This window comes from Vulpes vulpes, chromosome 13 (genome assembly GCF_048418805.1).
Source record: "Vulpes vulpes isolate BD-2025 chromosome 13, VulVul3, whole genome shotgun sequence".
Lineage (NCBI taxonomy): Eukaryota > Metazoa > Chordata > Mammalia > Carnivora > Canidae > Vulpes > Vulpes vulpes.
In genome coordinates, this window is record NC_132792.1 from 17,756,385 (window position 1) to 17,780,057 (window position 23,673).

The 23,673-nt window shown below is 34.2% G+C and overlaps 1 protein-coding gene across 5 annotated transcripts in view; it reads right to left on the reverse strand.

Annotated features, from left to right (window-relative positions):
* The window catches only part of MTBP (MDM2 binding protein), a 72,494-nt gene continuing 48,821 nt past the window's right edge, over positions 1-23,673 (reverse strand). The window contains exons 15-22 of one of the 5 annotated variants that reach the window (XM_072733998.1): positions 21,806-21,923; positions 17,193-17,348; positions 14,282-14,377; positions 7,674-7,940; positions 6,910-7,159; positions 6,212-6,325; positions 2,482-2,547; positions 1-121 (exon numbers count right to left, since the gene is read on the reverse strand). In XM_072733998.1, the coding sequence (XP_072590099.1) occupies positions 110-121; positions 2,482-2,547; positions 6,212-6,325; positions 6,910-7,159; positions 7,674-7,940; positions 14,282-14,377; positions 17,193-17,348; positions 21,806-21,923 (1,079 nt within the window). In that variant the 3' untranslated portion in view covers positions 1-109. Of the gene's footprint in view, positions 122-1,357; positions 1,688-2,293; positions 2,548-6,211; positions 6,326-6,909; positions 7,160-7,673; positions 7,941-14,281; positions 14,378-17,192; positions 17,349-21,805; positions 21,924-23,673 lie in introns of those variants that run through there. The other 4 variants (XM_025993396.2, XM_072733999.1, XM_025993395.2 and 1 more) reach the window with 4 other exon arrangements.

Here is a 23,673-nt window from a genome sequence, read left to right on the forward strand (position 1 = left end):
TAGAGGCACCTCATCAGTTTAAATTTGCCTTCCTTGAGGACTGATGATATTGAACATCTTTTTCATATGTTTATTACCATTCATATATCTTCTTTTGTGAAATGTTTTTTCAAGTCCTTACCTATTAAAAAAAAAACCTTAAGTAATGTCTTATTATTAAACTGAAAGGGTTATTATATTCTAAATAAAATGCTCATCTCACTATTTTTAGTCATCAAAAAAGGAAACAGGGACTCTTCTGGTTGGTGTACCAACTAATTTCTCAGCAAGGCAATTTGGAGATATTACCATTAATTTTAAAACCCACAAATTACACTCCTGAAAAGTAATACTAAGGAAATGACCAGTGATGTATCTGGAAGATTCATTACAGTTTTATTTATAATAGAGAAAAATGGAGCCTATATATCCAACAATGGGGATTGGTTAAACAAACTGTGGTTCCTTGGTATTATGCAGTAATTAAAATGATACATGATATAAAATTCATGATACAATGTTAAGTGAAAAGTAGGCTATAAATTAATACACATACCCAAATGAGTACACACATGTGCACCCCTACTTTAAAAATATTTTAAAAATAATTATATATACCTATATATATTTTTAAAGATTTTATTTATTTATTTGAGAGAGAGAGAGAGAGAAAGCACAAGCATGAGCACAAGGAGGCACAGAGGGAGACTCAGATTCCCTGCTGAGCAGGGAGCCCCATGTAGAGCTCAATCCTAGATCATGACCTGAGCTTAAGGCAATGTTTAACTGATTGAGTCACCCAGGCATCCCACATATATATTTTAAAAATATTAATGTGGTGGAGTGCCTGGGTGGCTCAGTTGGTTAAGTGTCTGTCTTTGGCTCAGGTCATGATCCCAGGCCCTGGGATCAAGACCTATTTGGGCTGCTTCTCCCTCTCTCTCTGCCTACCAATCCCCCTGCTTGTGTTCCCTCTCTGCCAATAAATAAATAAAATCTTTAAAAAATATATCAACTGTGGTTACATACATTGAGGCAATGTTGGAATTTGTTTATACTCTGTTTTTTATTTTCTGCATTTTCCATATTTTTCTGGCAGTCTCTACTTAGTAATTTTTACTATATCTTATTTTCACAATTTCTAACCTTTCTTAATTTTTAATCCCAAATAAACACTGATAGCTCCAACAGCAGTGGCTCTGGGGCAGAGGTGAGGGAAGAAGGCTACCTGTGTGAATTTTTTTACTAATATTTTTAAAACCAGGTACTGTCCAATTAAGTATGCTGAGAGGTCACATGAGAAAAGCCACTGGCAATCTTACCTGAGATTCAGTAATTTAAATAGGCCTAACAACAAAGACATTTACCAAGAAGAAAATAAATAATATTTTCCATTTATTGGAAATTTTTAAATAACCAAGAGTGAAAATTTAAAAACATATATAAAAATATTAACCTTAAAAATGAAAATATAGTGAAATTATAAAATAAGTATACAATTAAAAAACACATTAACTGAATACCCTCAAAACTATATAAATATTGGATATTTATGAAATTCTTTAGAAGTATCTATTCTTTGAATAAAGTTTGAAATTTGCTTAGAGGAAGGAGGTAGCAAATGATAGCTCTGGCCAATTTATAACTGTCCAAAGAGAAAGATTCTGTGTTATTTCTTGCTTGTCTTTTCTAATACCCATTCAATCACCTAGAAGGAAAAAAAAATACGGTAATGGTTTATTTCTATTGAAAACAGAAGGGACAGAAAAAGATACAGTTAAAACTTTAAAGAGCATGGTAGAAAACTTAAAATATGAAGTAACAAGTCAAAATCTTAAATCACATCTTATCTTAAAAACACATTTTATTTTCTAACTGAAGAAAATAAAACTGAAGCTAGACTTCTGCTGCAGAGTACAACAACTGCCCTCACTGGATACAATAAAGATTCTGCTGTTTTCTCACCTTAGTTTTTTTTTTAAAGATTTTTAAATTGATTCCTTTGAGAGAGAGAGAGAGACAGAGACATAGAGAGCATAGGCAGGGGGAGAGGCAGAGGGAGAGGGAGAGGCAGACTCCCCCTTGAGCTGGGAGCCTGATGTGGGGCTACATGCCAGGACCCTGAGATCATGACCTGAGCCACAGGCAGCTGCTTAACCATCTGAGCCACTCAGGTGCCCCATGTTGTCTCACCTTTTTTTGCAATTGTTTTCAAAGGGTCACTAGAAAGAAATTAAACCAAACTTTGAGAACAACTAATCAAAATGGATTAATTTTTCCAGGTCATTGGTTTATTAAAAAAGTTTTTTCTTTCTTAACATAATCTTTAGAAACCCTTTTGTTAACAGAGCAGCTTATTATGTACTCCTAAACGCTCTGTTTGCATTAGCCTATTATTATTTTAAAGAGAGTTCTTACACAGCATACATAATGGCATCACAGCTACCCTAAAATAAAATAGCACTTTAATTCAATGTAGTTTCTTGGGAATAAATTATTTACCTGTACAGCATTGTTGTTTGCTGCTTTCTTCATTTCTTCGAATAGACCCCTTGATGTTTTAAGATCCTAAAAATAACAACATAAAGCATTTCACGAGTTGTACATTAAATTACAGAGAACAAGTCATCATTAAATAAACTTGGTATTATCCTAAATCATTCTATAAGTATCAATGTTACTCAGAAAACATTACAAAAAAAAATCAAGTACAATTTAACTCTATCCCTAAATATCAAGATACTCTAACAACAATTATATATATGTATATACATATATGTATATTTAAATGTTTAAAAATATATGTATATACAACATATAAATGTATGTATAATATATATGTACGTACATATATAATATATATATAATCATATATATATTATATACGTATATATAAATTTCTGTCACTCTTGCCTCATAATCCCAGCAGCACTGACCAAATCTAAGTCTCATCTTTGATTATATGAGTACCCACTAATGCTTTGGTACTCGGGAAATGAATATACTGCATTTGTATTTATTTTTCACATAAAATATCTTTTTTTCTCTCTCTCCTTTTGGGTTATTTTACTCCACAACCAAGACATAGGAAACTGAAATCTCTAGCTTTTAAAAAATATGATTATATCAAATTAGATTACAAGATAAATTTTAAAAATCTAATTGTATTTTAAAAAGCAGTCCTCTGCTGTCCCTAGAAGTTATGCTTCCCACAGGAGAGACTGCCACTTTTGGTTCTTTCAGCTGTTTCTCTTATTTATAAATATCTTCATGTTTCTAAATATGCTTATGTTGCTACTTTTTGATTTAGCAATTTTAGACAATGATCATTGTTAACAGCTACATAGGTAGTGGATTCAGATCTCGGAACCAGGCCACCTCCTTCTTCCTCTTAGTAACTACTACACCAGTTTTGATTAGTAAATAGTTCATGTTTGCATTTTATACCTATGTAAATACAGTTCTGTCTTTTTTTTTCTTTTGAGTTTTGATACAGATCTGTCTTGAGTTAAGTAATGTTATTATAATTATCTTCTCATGTAACATTTTGTTTAACCTCTAGTTATATTAGCTTAGCTTGCCCTGAATGTAATTCTGGGTCTCCCCGTCAAATGTTACAATCAATTAAATGTACAAATAGCAAAGTTGTCTCAAATATACTGGATAACCTCTCAGTTCAATTTTTCAAGAAATCTGATCATTATTATTCGTATTTTTTCACCTGGTGCTCTTTCTCCCACAACCTGCTCCAATTTGGTCTAACTGCTCCCTGGGTTAGTTCTTATTTCTTGACTCAGTCGCTATTCTGATGGACTTCATCCTCTTGCAGATGCTTTAAAAGGGTATATGAGTGACAAACTTTTTTAGACTTTCCACATCTAAAGTATCTCTAATGGAATCCTCAGACTTGACTGAATTTGTGACTGGTTATAAAATACTAGGTAAATCAGTTTCCCTCAGATTGGAAGATACTTTTCTGGCTTCTGGCATACATTACTTACTATGGAGAAGTACAATGCCATTCTGATTCTCAGTTCTCTACATGTAAACTTTCTTTCCTGGGAAGATTTTAGGAGGCTATTTCAGGAAGTATGAAATTCCACAGTAATGTAGCTTGCTGCAGAACTCTGCCATTCACTGGGATGGATAAGCTGTGTGCCTTTTCAATCATGGCACTTGAGTTCTTCAGTTCTGGGAAAAACTTTGTTATATTTTTGATAGTTTGCTCTCCTTTATTCTCTATTTTTAAAACTTCTATTACCATATTAGTCTAATTAGTCTATTAGTCTCTGGATTAGTCTTCCCACTTTCTGATCCTTATATTTCACGTTTTTGTTATTGATTCTAATTTTTTTTTTAAGAGTTTATTTATTTATTTGAGAGAGAGAGAGAGAACACAAGCAGGGGACAGCAGAGGGAGAAGCAGGTTCCCTGCTGAGCTGGAAGCCCGCCACGGAGCTTGATCCCAAGACCCTGGGGATCGTGACCTGAGTCCAAAGACAGACAACCAACTGAGCCACCCAGGCATGCCCTGATTTTAATACCTGGTAACTTTTTTTTTTTTTAAAGATTTTATTTGTTTATTCAGGAGAGACACAGAGAGAGAGAGAGAGGCAGAGACACAAGCAGAGAGAGAAGCAGGCTCCATGCAGGGAGATCAATATGGGACTCGATCCCGGGACTCCAGGATCACGCCCTGAGCCGAAGGCAGAAGCTCAACTGTTGAGCCACCCAGGCGTCCCTACATGGTAACTTTCTTAATCTCAACTGTTCAGTGTCACTATTGGATTGATTTTATCGTATTTTTCATTTCAAGCTTTCATGTTCTATAGTGTTTCTGGAAATAGCATCCTGTTCCAGCTTTATGGATGCAAGTATCTTCTTTCTCAGAGAGTTATAGTTTTTATGAAGTTTTCTATAGCTTTCTGCCCGTTAAGAGTTCCCTTCATTCCTTTGTTTTGGCATCTTTTTTTTTGGGAAAAGTCTGCTAATTCTTGGCAGTCCAATCATTTAAAACTGAGATGTAAAAATCTTATTGAAAGCTCTGTCTAGTGGCTTTATATGGTCAGGTTATTAGGAGGCCAGTTGGTTTTTCCCTTGTGCCCCTCTTTTTGCTTCAGAGACTATTTCCTGCACTGTCACAGAGATGAGGGCGAGAAGTAGGAGCAGCATACTTCGTAGTTACCCCTGTGGGAGAAAGACTTGGAGAGGAAGTTGGGGGTTCCTCAGTTCACTGTAGATTTTTATACAACTCTCCTATGTTCCGCCTGACACAACACCCCCGCTTTCCATAATACCCAATGTCTTCAAATCCTAAGAACCTCAGAGACTGTGTCATTGGACATGGTTTGATTCTCACTAGCATTCCACTGGTCAGGCATTTAGGTTCCAACTTTTTAAACTCTGTGATACCAAACTTCTATGGGCTGTCTTGTTCAACAATGTACCAAACATACCTCTCCAATTTTTCCCCTCTCTTCTTTGTTTTTGTATTTTAATACCATTTTTCTTGAGATTTTAGAAAGAAGGCGAACTGGATGCATGTGGTCATCTGTAGTTTTAACCAGGAACCCACACAAAACTCTGACTTGAGTCAAAAACTCTTAAAGCTGGAGACAATCTAACACCATTTAAGTTTTTTTTTTTTAAGATTTTATTATTTATTCATAGACACACACAGAGAGAGGCAGAGACACAGGCAGAGGGAGAAGCAGGCTCCATGCAGGGAGCCCGATGTGGGACTCGATCCCGGGTCCCCAGGATCACATCCCAGGGTGCAGGCGGCATCAAACCGCTGTGCCACTGGGGCTGCCCACACCATTTAAGTTTTACAAAACCATCATCTAAGTGGCTAATATGTCTAATGTCTCACAATTAGCTGATAATGGATCCAAAATTAGAAACGGGGTATTCTGATACCCATTCTAGTTGCCTTTTTACGATATACTAAAATTCTAATTAAACATGTTTTGAAGTTTATTATCAACTTAAGTCAAAGACTTGTTAGGGAAGATACCAGTTAAAATGTAGTTTTCTAAACATGAGGACAAAAATCAAACAAGTCAGATATAAAATATTTTGGCTCCAATTTTTCTATTGCCACTTAAAAAAATATCTGGCAATAAGTTATAAGCTATCATTATAAAAATATACTCACTAAATATTACTTTATGTCAGATAAGAATATCAGAATATGACCTCAATTTTGCTCTTAATAGAGAAGACACAGTACCTTCAGATAGAACTTGGAGATCTCAAAGAGACGTTGGCTGCAGGCAGTGAAACATCCATGAGCCTCAGTAATGCTGTGTTTCTTCAGTGTTTCTGTAACTACTTCTTTCAGTATCTTAAATAGAACATAACATATGATAATATTTCTTGGAAAAGGTACAAACATATTATTTCATCATTAGAGTTCAGTTGTGTGAATTATATAATCATGTAATTAAGTGAAAGCTAAGTTCATTAAGACAAAATAACTGAGGAAAAAAAGAGACCTGGAACATTTACATGGTCATACATGTCACCAGGTATCTATTAGGAAGAAATAACTAGAGTATCTTAGGAATTCAAATCATAAGTTCTGAATCAAAATCTGATTGTAAAAACTACACACATTAAGGATATACACAGGGATGCATTTATTCTTTATTATGGAAACTTTCAAACACTGAGAAGTAGAGAGAACATTTAATGACAAATCCCTATCTTGATATCAAACCAGTTTCAATGAGGATCAATTTGTGGCTAATTTTGCTTCATTTATCCCTCTGCCTACTTACCCACTGTCCTTCTTATGTTGAATTATCTTAAAGTACATTATACATACCATTTCATTTCACTCATAAAATTTTCGACATACATTTTAAATGAACCAAATAAAGGAGTTTCTTCCCATGTAGAACTAAGAGACAGGAAATAAATCTTTACCCGTGTGTGTTTCTGTGATCTTGATTCCTTAATTTGCCTTGATGTTTTTGATCCATGAACACTTTTTTGACCTGAACTGGCCTTTGTAGTGACTTTTGAAGTTTCACAGCTAAGAACTGGAACTGATGGACAAGTCACAGATAATGATCGCTCTGCTCGGGGTTTTCTGGATGTCACTGCATGATGACGACGATTAGTATTGCCACTTGTTTGAGAAAGAAGAGAATCCGAACTTTCAGACTTCACAAGTCTATTGTGGAGAAATAAATCCAAAACCAGACTAAGTGACTCAATAATGAGGTCCATTTTTCTGCCCTAAATGTGACAACTATATCCACTAAAACATAAACCCAACAAAATCAAACAGGCAGAAAGCAGTGCAAGAAGGTGGGAAGACCTAGCAGGAAAGCTGCCATCCCCAGACATCCTTTTCCATAAAGCAGCTCTGCTACTTAATTTATGGGACAAGATCTCTAGTGTTCCATGGCTTAACAATTTTATAATCCATCATACTAATGTTCTGTATATTAGCACAGAAAGCAAGAAATTGTGTTTTCTTTCCAAGTCATTTCTTTTTATAATTTATAAGCATAATCATAACTGCTCACAGTAAAAACAAAATTCCTGATGGGAAAGAATTCATCTAAGATCTCTGCAGAATGCTACTTAAAAATAAGAAAGACTAATTTGCAAAAATATTTTAAAAAATTAGGGACTAACACACTTTCTGTCAAGGGACTATTTTTATGTACTTAATGTAGCACCTTTTTTGGGGATAAAGGCAATTCACATCTTTTGATCCCCTTTTCAATCGAGATACTTCAGTGCGGAGCTCGCTTTGTAAAGCTTCTCCATCAGGGACACTGCCAGGCTCTGACAAGACGGCAGGTGATGGAAGAGGGCTCAACACAGTGGGTACCGGAAAACTTTCTCTAGTGCAGGTGGTTTGGGTTTCATAACGGATGAGACGAGACTGAAGTTCAGAGAATCCCCCATCTCTTTCTAATGCTTTTCGGTCATCCAAACAGTATCTAAAGAAAAGAAAGACCATTAAAATCACAGGCTCCACAACAGCAACAAGTTTTTCCCTGCCAGTGAGGAAATAGCGGAACATTTCCTTGCAAACTTTTTACTGAACTTCCTAGTAACTGTTGGGAGGGCGGAGGGAATGGCCGGCTTCCTTCACAAGTTCGTTTTTTTCTAGCCTGCTGGATGACAGGGCAAAAGATTAAAATATTTAAAGTATGATCTGATTCCTCTTTGACTCTTTCTGGGCAACAGATTAAGTTAATCCTGGCTTATTTTCAAAATAATAGAGCTGCTGTTTTAATACTCTTTAAGTCTCTACCGACATCTGATTCCTCAGCATGGCTGGTATGTAACAAGTTGAAATGCTGACTTCGATTAGAAAGGGCAAGTTTATGTTCAACACAAAGATGAAAAGGGTATAAAGGTATTCGAACTGGCTCACCATACACAGCTCAGAACATTCTGAATTTCTCTTTGAAACTCACTCCCCACCCTTACTGCTGATTGACAGATTTTTCTTCAAACGCTTTGGCTGTCCCTGTGCATCTGCTTTCTAGCTAGATCTTCAAGGAATCAATGAGATGTTGGCTCAGTGAATGCCTCTGGTCTTAAAGAAATCCCATGTTGTTAAGGACAACAAATAAGCATATCAGGAAAATCACCCATGAGATATGTGACCTTGGACAACTCCTCATTGTCTCCTCTGCTACAGCTACATCAGGCAAACACAACAGCTTCAGAGAAGTGCTAGGAGGACTGTCAAAATTAAAACCTTTCTCTGTTATCTGTCCTCTTGATTTGTAAAATTCTAAGGTGCTCCCTAAAACTAGAACTTTACGTCCATAAGCTTTTAGCTCAACTCCCAAAGAGTCTTATTATTACCCTAACTTCTGATTGCCTCATGGAAGTTTTAAGGACTCTTTCTTTCCCTTTGGGACACTTTCATATTTGATTTCTAAGAGCTGAATCCCAGGATTTAAATCTGGCTCTGTCACCGATTAGGTGGTTTGAACTTGGCCCAATCACTTCAGTTGATCTATGCTTCTGTTGGCCTCCTCTGCAAAATGAGCTTTATTTATAGAGTCATCTCCAAGAGCTAGTATAAGGATACCTTACATATTCCTTGGGTAAAGTAAGGCACTCAGAATCAGTGCCTAGACCATGCAAGCAAAGCTCAACAAATGTATGCTGCTAATGCTGTCGTGGCTATTATTATTATTATTATTATTAGCAGGTTTAATTTCTACCACAGAAAATCTTCTAGTATGCACATTTTTTAAAAAGCTGTCCAGGTGACTGGGACTGATAAATCTCTAATCTAACCCAGGGGTTAGATTAATTTAACAGAGGAGAAAGTGGTGGCAGAATGGTAACTAGAACCCAGGCTTCTTAGTTCTGTAACATTCTTTCTCTAGTGTTATTTAATAAAACACATTTCATTAAAAAGGAGCAGTAACCCTAAGGATTACTGATGAGTTCTATTTCTCTCCTGGGCAACTGAGAGAATTGAAAATGAAATCAAGAACCATGAATGTTAAGAAAGGTTCTAGGCAAGAGGTAATGTTTAATGCCTTAATGAGCTTATAGGAAATTTTTGAGAAAAAAGATACAGTTTCACTCCAAATGAGTATTTTTTTCTACTCTGAGATTTTGATTTTAACATGCAGATATTTCCCTTCCAGTTCTAACCTCTCTTCATCACAGCTGTTCATAATGTCATTCCTTCAACTGAACTGTGTGTACTATGCTTGTTGACTTTGCCATTTTAAATGTCCTCAAATGATTATACTATGATCTGGCACTGAAACAAAAAGTACTTTGCAAATAAGAAAGGAACAGAAACAGAATGGCAGGGTGCATATTTGGTATTAGTGGAGCAAACATTCATGGTTGGATGAATGACTACACTTCTCTATTTTCTTACAAAACAATAACCAAATGCTTTATGCAACCAAAGGAAGAAAAGTATCTTCAAGATGAAGCTATCTTTGTTTGGTAACTACATAATAGGCAAGATACTGCCTAGCATGCATCAATGTCTGTGAAGGCAGGGGAAACTGCCAAATCTCTTGGAGCAGATGAAAGAAATTTGAAAGCAACAGGAGGCTGGCATGGCCAAACATCACAGTTTGATAGTAGAGTTTAATTTGTTGTTAAAGAAAACAGTGCACCGTACAATCAATGGTATCTAACACTCCAGGATAAAATAGGTGAAAAATCAAGCAAGCCAACAGTGGAGATATTTCATTTTGCCTTAAGAAAACACTGATTTGCACTTGGGCAGTTTATATATATATATATTTTTTTTTTCCCCAAATATTCTTTATGTCTGGGTACAGGAAGAGTTCAGGGATTATAAAGGCTTATAGCAACATGAAGAAGAGAGAAAAATCTCCCTTTAGCTTCATAATTATTTTAACATTCTACTAGAATTTTGTTTCAAGTAGGTTCATTATCTATGTTGAACACAAATAGTCCCTCTGCCCTCTACATGCTCAACTCTTCTTGAAGAAAAAGCATGTTTCAGGATTCACTGTGCTCACCCCTCTACCACATCCTTGGTTTGATCTGTGCCTTCAGGTTAAGGAGCACAAATTTAGAATAAAGAAAACTGAGTCACAGAGATATTTGTTTGTTTATAGGGGTAGGTAGTTCTTATTGCTCATTTTAAAGTCCTCAAATTCTTACTTCAACTGTTGTTCCACATGCAGACAGAAGTGTAATGTTACCACATGTACTGACGTGTTGTTTCTTGTTACTGCTGAGGAGTACTGCTTTGTATACATACACCAGTTTATTTATCTATTCTGCTGAGGTACACCTAGGCTGTTTCCAGTTTGGGGCTATTATGGATAAAACTGCTCCATATGATCTTGTTCAACTCTTCCTGTGGAGTTGTGTTTTTTCTTCTTCTTCTTCTTCTTTTTTTTTTTTAAGATTTATTTTATTTATTTGCAAGACAGAGAGCACAAGCCTGGAGGAGAGGCAGAAAGAGAGGGAGAAGTGATTCCTCACTGAGTAGGGAGCCTGAATGGGGGGCTGGGGGCTTCATCCCAGGACCTGGGATCATGTGGAGCTGAAGGCAGATGGCTCAACTGACTGAGCCACTCAGGTGACCCTGGAGTTGTGTTTTCATTTCTCTTAGGAAAATGCCTAGTATTGGAACTGATGTACCATAGGATCTGAGTATGTTTAGTTTTATAAGAACCTCCCAGATCCTTTTCTGGAGTAGAGATACCATTTTATACTTCCACAAGCAATGTATGACGGTTCTGACTGTTCCATATACTTGTCACTATTTATCAGTCTTGTCATGTGAATCAGTCATTTGTATTTCCTCTTTGGTAAACAAATGGTTCAAGATTTTGCCAGCTTTTCCATAGGGGCATTTATTTTATTTTCTTACTGATTTGTAAGTTTTTTTTTTTTTAAAGATGTATTTTTGAGAGACAGAAACAGAGTGAACGAGCATGCATGAGTAGGGGGAGGAGCTGAGGGAGATCTCAAGCAGACTCTGCACCTGTTGATTGCAGACCCTGACACTGGGCTGGATCCCATGACCCTGAGATCACAATGAGCCAAAATCAAAAGTCAGATGTTTACCCAACTGAGCCACCCAGGAGCCCAAGTATTTTTTAATTATAAAATACCTTCTCATTTATGTTAAAAAATATTTTCCTCAGCTTAATCCTTACTTTAAGGATCTTTGTTTCTGTTGATTACTGACATTGCTGTTTTAAGATTAGGAAAAATCTATCATTCCTTTTTTTTGTTTGTTTCTTCCTCTGTCAGAATGAATAAAAAATCTTCCCTACACTTAAAACAGATTTTTCCTTACATTTTATGCTCAAACATTTCACAGTTTTTCACTTTAAATTCTGAATACATCTGCGATTTATTTTGGTATTTAGTGTGAACTAAGAATCACTTAAAATTATTTTTATTTGCATATTTAATCATATTCTTACTACTACCTACTGAATATTTTATCTTTTGCTCTCTAATTTGAAATTTTTTCCCCTATTAGACTGAATTCCTATGTATATTTGGTTTTTCCTTGCATTTCCTACTTAGTTTCACTTATACTATTATTATAATACCTTTATAATAAAATTTTCTGGTTATATGATAAAATTCATCTCATTCTTTAAGTAAAAGGAAAGAGGCTTCTTACCAGATAAATTATAGAACTATTTCAACTGAAGGTTCAAAGTTGTTAAGAATTATATTAAATATTTACATTTATTCCAAAAGAACTAATGCCTTCAGAATATGGAATCTGTGCACAGGGAAACAAGGCATGTTTCCCTTAAGTAATCAATGTTGCTTTTATGTCCCCTAATATAGATTATTTGCAATTTTTTCCATTCTACATTTCTTGTATAAATACTTCTAATATTTATGGTTTCATTGCTATTTTCAATAAGATCTCTTCTCAGGGTGTTCAAAATTGGAAATGGCCGGTTTAGAGGTAAACTAGGCTTTTTATATATATTTTATCACTGGTCACTTTTCAAATTTACCACTTCTAATAATCTTTCAGGCCTCTTCTCTATGAAACAAACAAACAAAAAAACAGCAAAAAAATTTCTTATGGTCTCTTTTTCAATATGTATAACTCTTTTAAACTCTCTAGTTTTCTTTATTTTAACTGATTAGCCAAAGCAATGATTAAAACAGAAATATTCAGCACAATGGGTGAAAAAGAAAAGAAGTACTGATAGCAGGTTATCTTTTTTTTTTTTTTGATAGCAGTTATCTTTTTCTTGCACCGGACTTTAATGGGAATTTAATTTTGATGCTTGAAAACAAAACAGCTGAATATTTTGCCTCAAGTGTCAAACTTACATACTCTTTCAATGAAATAAATCTTATTTAAACATAGCAAGGAAACTAAACATTCCTAGAATGATTGTTGAGTGACCTTCCATATTTTCTCAACTGTACCACCATCTTTCCAATGTGCCTAAGCTAGAAACCCTAAAGAAATTCTTGTTGTATCCTCCCTTCTCATCCCCAACATCTAACTAATCTAAAGTTATTTAGTTAACTTTAAGTTTACATTCTTTCCTATTTTCACTGCATTGATAGCATTTTAGTCCTTCAACATCTGCTTGAAATACTTCAAATCAATTTATTAAAAGCCAATGAGATTTCTTCAATGGTACAAACCCAAGCATTTAATCTCATGCTTTAAAAATAAAGGTCTTTTACTTCTCAAAAATAAAGATCAATCTCCCTCCCATGTCACCGGTGACCTTCATGACTTCATGATTTGGTCTCATTATAGTATAATATGTTTATCACTCTTATTCAAAAATAAAAATGTACTTTATCTTCCAAGAATCTGTAACTCTGTACTTTGTTCCTCCTGCAAACATTGCCTTTTCTGCCAGGTGCCCTCCTATTCATTCTTTCAAACTTAGTTCAGATTTCTTCTTCGAAACACTCAAATAGTTCCTGGCATTTATTTCTTCTATCTACTGGGCAGACATCTGTATTTTAACATTATTTATAATCTGCTAAAATTATGTGTTTTTTCTTTTTCCCCTAGAGAATATATGCTTCTTAAGGGCAGAAATAATCATCTTTTGTATCTTTAGCTTCTGAGTGAACAATTTTCAGTATTTTTGAAGTTTATTTGAAATAAAGATTAAGTTTACAAGCCAATCAAATAGTATGTTTCAGTTGATAAGTTGCTTCCTAAACATTAAAGTAAAATCAAGTCCTTTTCTATTCATTTATGGAAAATCAATATGAAATAAGGTTTTGCTTTAAGCATGCATAATTTTTTACATTGGTCTTAAAAATGGTCTTAAAAATTTGTCACCGTCATTACATTTCTTGTTCTTGTGAAAATGGTAGATGTGCCCATAACCTCAGAAACTGCTAATAACTTTATGCAGGAGAATTCTTTGAAATTTTATTCAAACTGGTTAATTAAAAATCTAGAAAAATTTACACATAATTATATATTACAAATGGGAATACATTTCATCTAATAGTTTCTGAGTAATTATAATGTAGTTAGTGACCAGAGAATATTAATGTGACCAGTAGTATAAATACAAATCCATAGGGGGAAAATAATTTTGATTAAAATATCTGGTAATTGAATGTTTAAATGCTGTAAAACTGATTACTCATCAAATAACTTTTTTTTTTTTTTAAACAATAGAAGACCAATTCCTATTTGTGTACACACTGCTTTGTTTTCTGAGACTTTTTGAGATACTTTCTCTTTGGCTTTATATCTTCATTTTATTACAGATACTCTTCACACTCACATTAGAAAAGCTTCACCAGCAACACGCAGAAGAGTAAAGTGTAAATAAAGACTTACTCAATCCCATGATAATGACACACTGAGGCTTTTTCAAAAGGTAAACCCTGAAGTTTCCGAGGACTAAGTTCCGGTGTCAGAACAAAAGTCTTTTCCCTAAAACAAAAAGTTTTTCATTTGTATTTAAAGTTTATTTAGTGACAAAGAGAAAGTCCAAGAAAGTATCTAAAAAACAAAATCTGGCTTCCTTCTTTTTTAGTGAATCTTACATGGGAAAGAAATGATGTAACATCAGAAAGTAGAAGAAGGAAATCAAACAAGGTTAAGCATAAGTGGGTTTTGTCACATATTTGCTGTGCCTCAAGTTTCTGAAGTTACAATGTTATTTATTTCACAAAACTATTCTGAGAAATGGATAATGAGTGAAAAATGATTTGTAGTGGAAATTCAAGAAGCAGCATTATTCCTGAAGGATTTTTTTTTTTCTTGGTGTAATGAACTAATGTTTATACATTTAGTTCTTTTTTTTTGCAGGGGAATAATTAAAGTCAATTCAAATCTTTTAGTAACAAAGGTATTTACTTCCTACTAGAACACATGAGAGATCCAGATTTTTCTTTGCCTAGGAATGTAGTCATCTTGACACCTACTTTGAGAGTTAGCAACCTGTTAAATATCAAAGGATATAGAGACTGCTGACTTTGGTGTTCTGCTTTTGAAGTAGGTTTCCAATCAGCAGGTATGATAACTAATCATATAGTGGTGAGCTTACATAAAATATTCATGCTCAATCTCTTTTACACCCAGATCCACAGGGGTTTATCAAAATCTCAGGAAGAAAAAGTTCACTGCAATTAGGTTAGGCTCTCCTGGTTATTCTAAGAGATGCCCACTCCCCACAACCCCTAGTTTTCTCTCCCTGAGTTGAAAGTCACTGTTCCAATGCACTGGATCATGTTCCTGAAACTCAGGACAGGGGAAATGGGAATGGAAGAATAATGTAACAGCGGCCTTTACATAGTTAATAGAATGAAATACCAGGGGCCTGAATTCAGAAGACTTGGAAATGGTATATAGAAAGGCAAGAGATAGTATAGTTCCATGAATAAATGTGCTTTCACAATTGTTCCCCTATGGCTTTAATAATGAAAACTGCCCACTTGCCACTGAAAATTATCAAGGGTACTATAATAAGCATTTGAAATTATTATATTTTAATATAAGGCATGTCTAAGTATGAATCCTAAAAAAATATATATTCTAATGCATCCATTTAAGGTGTTCCACAAAAAATAATAGTAATTAACTGCAATGACTCCAGTATTTTGATGACTCACTATTAAAGTGAATAATTTCCTAATATAAAATGATTTAGGCACCTAGCATTTCACTTCTTTCTTTTAGCATACTGCTTCCATTTCTAATTTCAACCTTCTCTGCAACTTTATGTATTTTTCTTTAATTTTACTCACACCTGTTCTTTCTAAAAGAAATGTTTTAATAAATATGTCTTTTGTCACTGCTTAATATTTCTTTGATATACACATAGGAGTCATGTCTGCATTCTGTTTAATATTCCAATAGCTACTTGTATAGGTAGACATTTTAATAAGAGTCCATAGGTTCTTGATTTATTGTTAGGAAAGCTCATTCTTCAACTTCAATGCTAATAAAAGATTATTGGATAATGATGTCATTCTTTGCTAAGGAACTATATCAAATTTTCCTAAGTAAATTACCTGTAAATTACAGAAAAAATCATATCTCCCCTACAGATATCTTCCCTAACATGGCATCTAGAAAGACATTCTGCTCAAAATGTCTATATAATTCAGTTTTGGCAAATCTACTCAACTTTGTCACTTCACACTTAATGATCTGGGAGGACAATAATCCAATAGTTAAATAGGTGAAAAATGTTTATATACTTCTTCATGCTCTAGATTACCATAAAAAAAGATTATAGATCTCTCAAAGCTATCAGGAAAGAAAAATTACACAACTTGTATGTTATTAAGATTATTAAGTCATTAAAATCCAGAATTATGAAGAGCCTCAAATTTTCAAAGGTGTTCCTTCTCTCTCTCTTTAGTGAACAGCACATGAAGGCAATATGCTTGCTCCAGGATTATCTTTGAGATATAACTGCCTTTAAATAAATCCCTTCCAAAGTTTACCTTTAAAATCAGTATTTTCCAAAACAAGTTTTGTAGAAGAGATTAAAATGAATTATAATTTTTAAGGTCCTCTGGGAGGTCTTCAAAATGATGGATTAAAAATTAAGATATAGATTAACAAAATAATAGATTAACAATTAATGATGATATATATAGTGAACAAATGATTCAATCTCACAAGTAACTGACATCACAAATTTTACCTGTAATTAAAGCAACTTTAGCAATATCTCATATTTATTAACTAGTAACTTAGTGAAAATTGTCTTGGAAGTCAAATTAGTAGTAAACTATTCATATTCATACTGAGTTCTTACTCGGTAATATTATAGTTTCAAAAACATTTCTATACTTTAATGTTCTCTTCAGTTGAAAGGCTGTGCTTTTTGCTAATATTAGGCATGACTGACAATGTCATGACAGGTAAAGGCAAAATCAAAACTAGAGAATAACATAGAAAAAAGAATTAAAAATATTTTGCAAGTCAAATTATAATTTTTTTTTTTAAACAACACTGTCCTTTGTATACAAAGTAGAAGCTACTGACTTCTATAGGGAATAAACTGAGGTTGCTCTTATTGCCTTTGTTTTCTTTATATTCAATACCACAAAAAAATAGGACATTGGGTAAGGTAAAATGTGAGTAAAATTAAGTCCAAATGATAAGCATTGGGATCAAACTTGTGAATTTTGCCCAAGTAGCATAGGGCATCAAATAACTAAAGAAATGAAATGCAATGTGTTTTAAAATTATTTTTAAAAAATTAATTGGCAACTATAAGTTTATAACTTACCCCTTTTGAATCTGTAAAGGCTGAAGATCTCCAATTGGTAATCCATCTGAAGTAAAGAATTTCAATAATTCTTTAGCATCTAATAATGTGGTCGAGTCCCGTGGCCCTTCTTTGTGGCCCAGCAACTGCTCAGATGAACGAGGTAATGAACCAGTTCTGAGAAAATAATGTTATCTAGATTATTAAAAGTGGATTCGAATTCATCATAGTCAGGAAAAGGTGATATGAGCAGAAACCAAAACAAAGAAAACTACAGAACTATATATTTAGGAAAGAAAATAAAGTAAAATCTTTGTGAACCATTTAGTGTAAAAGTATATTTTTAAAAATGTAGGTCACAATGAAACTTATAGTTAACCATGTCAATAATGCTACTACTTAACTAAAATAAACATAATTATATTCTTTATAAAAGATGGCATGAGGAATGAGGAGCACCTGGGTGGCTCAGTCCATTGAACATCCAACTCTTGATTTCGGCTCAGGTCATGATCTCAGGGTCACGGGATCAAAACTCCTAGTTGGGCTCTGCACTGAGTGGGGAGTCTGCTTGAGATTCTCTCTCTCTCTCTCTCTCTCAACTCCTCCTCTTCCTCCTCTGCCTCTCCCCCTGCTCTCTTTCTAAAATAAGCAAATCTTCAAAAAAAGATAAATGATGGCATGATTATTTAGTAGTGTGAAGTTATCAATTCTATAAAGTTTAAATCTAGAGGGTGCCTAGGTGGCCCAGTTGGTTAAGTGTTTGCCTTCAGCTCAGGTCATCATCTCAGGGTTCTGGGATCAAGCGCCACTTCAGGTTCCTGGCTCAGCGGGGAATCTGCTTCTCCCTTTCCCTCTGCACCTCCCCCTCAACTCCTGTTCTCTTTTTCAAATAAATAAATAAAATCTTAAAAAATATTTTAAATCTAAATGTTTTTCTATGTTCTGAAACCCCATAATCTCAAATTTTGATGGTAGAGACTGAATGTTCCAATTTTCTATGGGCTTGAAAGATTACTTGAAGCACAACCATGAAATGAGACAGTAATCAGAAATCTGTTCAAGGTGTCTCCTAGCCATTATTATAACATTATGAATAAGTACTGAATCATTATTATACCTGAAATAGATACAGGAGTTTATACTTCTCAAACTACTTTACATAAAATATGTTCTTAATTCTCACAAATTTCCCTGACAGACAGAACACATCTTATCTCAAAATGAACACCTGAAAATAAGTACTTTCTAAAGTGAAAGTTAGCATACCAAACCTAGAAAAGAATCCTTATTACTAATTTTCAGATAAAGATACTAACACACATTAGTTTGCATTACAAGCCCAGGGTGACACAGTCATTTAAAATGATAGTCAGAACCAGACTGACTCTGAATTAAATACTATTCCTACACTCTCACTCTATAAACCTAAAAAGCTCACAAGAAGTTTAAAAACCAGAAAAAGGAAAAAAACTTAGTTTCGGAGAATGGTAGCAGTTTTATCAAGCACTGAGTCACAGACCATGCTATTGCTCTATCATCAAAGCATAAATAAAATCTTCTGAAACCTCCACAGGAAATTAACTTCATGACTTTATATTAATTCAGCTATCTCCCAATTATCACTCCAATCAAGAATATTTAATTACCAATATATTGGTGATTATATGATTAAAGTGTTGACATTATGGACTTAGACTTCTATTTCTATACATTAAAGATCAATAATGTACCAACAATGTGCCCCTTCCTCCTCCTATCCCCTTTATTTTTAAGCTGAAAATATAAACCTAATAAAAACAAACAAGAAAATATTCAAATATTTTCTCTGAATTCCATACTCCAAGAGAGTAGGAACTACATTATGAGTTTGACCTAAATTTCTACATAGCTATTCTCTAATTATGATTCACAAACGTTTCTTAATGAATATTAATCCCAATCATTTTATAGGCTAGATTTGGGATGTTTATAATTTGCATTTATATAGGACCCTGAACACAAAGATATCTGAGCAATTTAAAAGCCCAGTTTGTGATAAATTATACCATCAAGATATGTCTTAGGTTAAAATCAATCAATAAAATAATAGCGCTTTATTTTGTCTAGTGTTTTCAAGGTTACAAAGTACTTTTTCATATATAATCTCATTAAACATTGATAAACTTTAAGTAGAACTGGGATTGTTATGCCCATCTTAGAGATGAGGCAACAAAGTCACACATGTGAGTTAGCCCAAAACCAAATTCTTATGACTTCTGAATTTCACTATGTAAAGAACCCTTAATTCTCCAGTTAAGCTTATTTGAATACAATACAAATTCTGTAAATATGCAAAGTAACTTTTGTTCCCAACCAAAAATTCAATAGTATCTCCCCATATTGTTACACTCTCACAAGTATTTGAGTATTGACTTTGCAAATACCACTGGGAGTTATTAAAATGAGTTCACTGATGATAATGTATAGACTCATAATCACTGTATGTAATTTAGTATAAAGGTATGAGGTTAAGGACAGTGAAAGGAGATATACCAAGGTAGAATGAGGTAAAAAAAAGGTGTAATAAAATAAGCTTCATGAAAAGAAGTAATGTTATAGTCCTTGGGTGCTTAATAAAGAAAGAGAACACTGAGCTGCAACATTTATAAAATACTTAAGAGAAAGGTGATATTTGATCTAGACCTTGAATGACAAACAAGCCTCTGGTTCAAGATGATGGTGCATTAAACATACATATTAACCTCTCCACTCAAATAAATGGAAATCACAATGATGAAGTACCAGACACTAAATTCATAAGAAGGTTGAAAAATGAAAGATGAAAAAAATGGTGGAACAAGCAAAAGGGATAAACTAGAGCAAGTGCGTAAATGAGAGCTAGAGAGAGAAACTTACAAAAAAATGTGGAATCTGTCTTCTATCCCACAAAGCCACAGTGAGACTCTACACTTGGGCTGAGTGGCAAGGGGCAGAAATCAGGCAATGTATTTTAAGAACCCTACTAGAACAGTTGTTTAAGTATCACCCTCCCACACCCTTCCTTATCCCCACAATTTTATCTCTAAGTGAAAATAGAGAAACCACTCTCTGAAGATCCAGAACTAGATGCCTGTCCTAGCCTCAGTGGTGATTCCCCCAGAACAAAACCCCATTATTTCAGTCTTGAATGAAGGACTAAGGCTGCTGGCCTTCTGATACCCCCAGAGGTACCCCAAAGTGAAGTCTACCAGGTATGCTCCACACCCTGCATCTCCCTGCCCACAACATTCAGAAGACAACAGGCGGGAAACAGGACTACATATATGGAGAGAAAATAAACATCAACTACCTATATAAAGCAACTTCATACTAAATTCTGACCCAGTAACAATCAAGGACCACCAGACATTGGAGGAAAGCTACACATACGAGGAAAACAGCAAAGGAACAAACAGAACAGATCCAAGGGTAATGAGATCATCTAAGGAACAGATAAAGTAAGTTAAAAGAGGATTCCAATTAACATCTTTTTAGTATCTTCCAAATTCTCATTGTTAATAAAAGAAGAGATTGCTAATGAAAAAAAAAGAGTTGAGAACACAAAGGAATTATTAGGAATTTAAAATATGACTAACAAAAAACTAAAAGAAGAAAGCATGGGTCAAAAAAAAAAAAATCCCAACTATAGGAGTGCTGACAATATGGACTCCATCTTTGGTCCTTCATCTCCTTCATGTAATGAACTCTCTCAGGACTATGTGTTCCAGGCCCCTTGGGGGCGAATGCATGCCCTGACCACATGAAAAGGCTTGTTCTGATCTTCCCTAAAGTTGTTTAGGTAACTAGCGGAGATAGCTTAGTTTCTTTCCCTTTCTCCTCTCTAACAAACAGATGGCTCCAACCAGGTGTGTTAAATCCTTTGACCTCACTACAATGACCTATGCCCATCCCCTCGCTGTATAAAATCTGTGGATTAAGGTCTGAATTTTGTGAAGAATAGCTGCACAGTGCTGGACTATCACACGCCTGAAGCACCATCAGTAAATTACTCTGGATAAAACTCTTTGTAGAAGGTATGTAATGGCCTCCTTCTTTTTTCCATCCTCAACTGCCTTCTCAGTTTGGAGGATACTTTACTGTCTCCCCTCCACCTTCTAATACCCAAAACATAGAGCAGTAAAGGTAGCTTGGAAAGGCATTCACTAAAATGTTAACTATGATTATGTAGGGATCCCTGGGTGGCTCAGCGGTTTAGCGCCTGCCTTTGGCCCAGGGCGCGATCCTGGAGTCCCGGGATCGAGTCCCACGTCGGGCTCCCGGCATGGAGCCTGCTTCTCCCTCCTCCTGTGTCTCTGCCTCTCTCTCTCTCTCTTTGTTTCTATCATTAATAAGTAAATCTTAAAAAAAACAAAACAAAACTATGATTATGTACACACAGAAAGTACAAGTAGACACTAGAGAAGAACAGCATGTTCTCAACATCCTACTCTGTAACGCTCCATCTACCTGTCTACTTAGAATACGCATATGTTCCTTTAATAAAGGAAAAATCATTTCCTAATAAAACTAGAAAATACTTATATTTCATAAACACAATGTAAGGATTAAGAAACAATGTCCATTTTAAAAATACTAAGCTATTCAAATATTACCTCATCTTTTGCTTAGCTTTTTCAAAACTTTCCAAATTTTGAAGAACATGCCTTTCTGGCCATTCCAGAGCATTGGTTTCCATTAGATTTGAAGAAGTAGATTCCACTGAACTGGCATCTAAAGTGAAAGAAACCTACATAAGTACTAAAAATTATTAACATTGAATTTTCTACATGAAAACATATATATCTATATATAGATATAGACATAGTTATATAGATATAGATATAAAGCCGTTTTGGATTAACTACACAGTACTTACCTCAGGCACTTATTAAGGATATATCTGATGGCCCAAACTATGCAAAATGCCATTAAAAAGGTTTGTGGAAATGAAAAAAAAAAAAAAAGTCAAACGTTATTTTACTGTCTCTTCATAAGCTATGAGCTAGAATTCAGAAAATGAATTAGCTCTATGAGGACTCCTGTGGAATAAAAGCATTATTTGCCTGTTTTTTTGTGAAATTAGTTCTAAATGAAAAGGAGGCAACTCTATGGAAAATATTTTAGATATACTATGTGATTTTCATACCAGAAACAGGAATTAGCAGCATTATCCAGAAAAGTTCTTATTTTAAAAAGAGATTACTTCATTCTCAAAAGTACAATAATGCAAAAAGTAACACAGGATATTCTGAGATAAAGGATTTCACTTTAGAAAGAATTTTCACTTATCCATTAATGTAAGATGCCTTAACATACACATCTGCATTAAATATTATTTCACTACTAGTAAAATATTTTATATCACAGAGTGCTTATCCTTCTAGCAATGAACTGAGATTGCTAATAACACTTCAATCTTTATCAAAAACATAAAGGGACAGCTTCCATTTGCATTATAAATTAGTAGTACATCCAAACTAATTTTAACACTGTCAAAATTACTGTCCTACTTTTTGAATTCCAAACCTATCTGGTTTACCATCATTGTGAACTCTTACACACTATTCTAATAGAGTAACTGAAAATTACTGGACATTAGTTGTTTGACTAACCATCAATTCTGACAAAAATACCCATTTTATTCTTTGGATTCTTACAAAATGATGATTTGATAGGGAAATTTTTATACAAAAAAGAAACTGAAACATAAATGAAAACTGAAGCCAACTGCATGTTATTTTCCCTTTATTCATTAAACTATTTAACTTTGAATATTAAAATATCTTTAATGACAATATTGGATTGCCCCCACCAAACACCATCCAAATATACCACACTTCCCATTTCTTAAATAAGGACAGTGAAATACTATTTTATACAGCAACAGCTTTATAATAATCTACTGTTTAATGTTGACATGGCTTTCTACTAAATGTATAAAGCAAATATCATTAGCAGATCTGAGCAGTTACTTGCTGAGAACTCACCACAAGTCATGTTAAATAAAAATAAATATGAATTGTTCCTAAATATTACAATATAATTAATTATTAATGTTGACTATACAATTTATGTAAGTATAAATGACATAGGCTAAATATTAAGGAATGGATGGAGACATGCACATGTACTTCTGGGGAATAATTTAATACAATTCTTACAGTAAAGTAAGACTATTTTATTTATGTGGCAATCAGGAAACCATGTTTACGATGAAAAAGCACAAAAAGGGCCTCTTTTTGTGGCCTTTTTTTGTTCTTGGAGAAACCAAGAACACTGCTTTAAAAAAAAAGTGTTTTACTTTATAGGAGAAACAAAGAAATGAAAATGATACAATAAGGAAATAGGGACTCAAAACCTGCCCTACACAAATCACAGTAAATAAAAAGGAAGTAATATTGCAGATGATAATATGTAGATAGTAATATAGGCCATCATAGCCTTATGTACATAAATATGAATAAATCACAAAGAAAACATA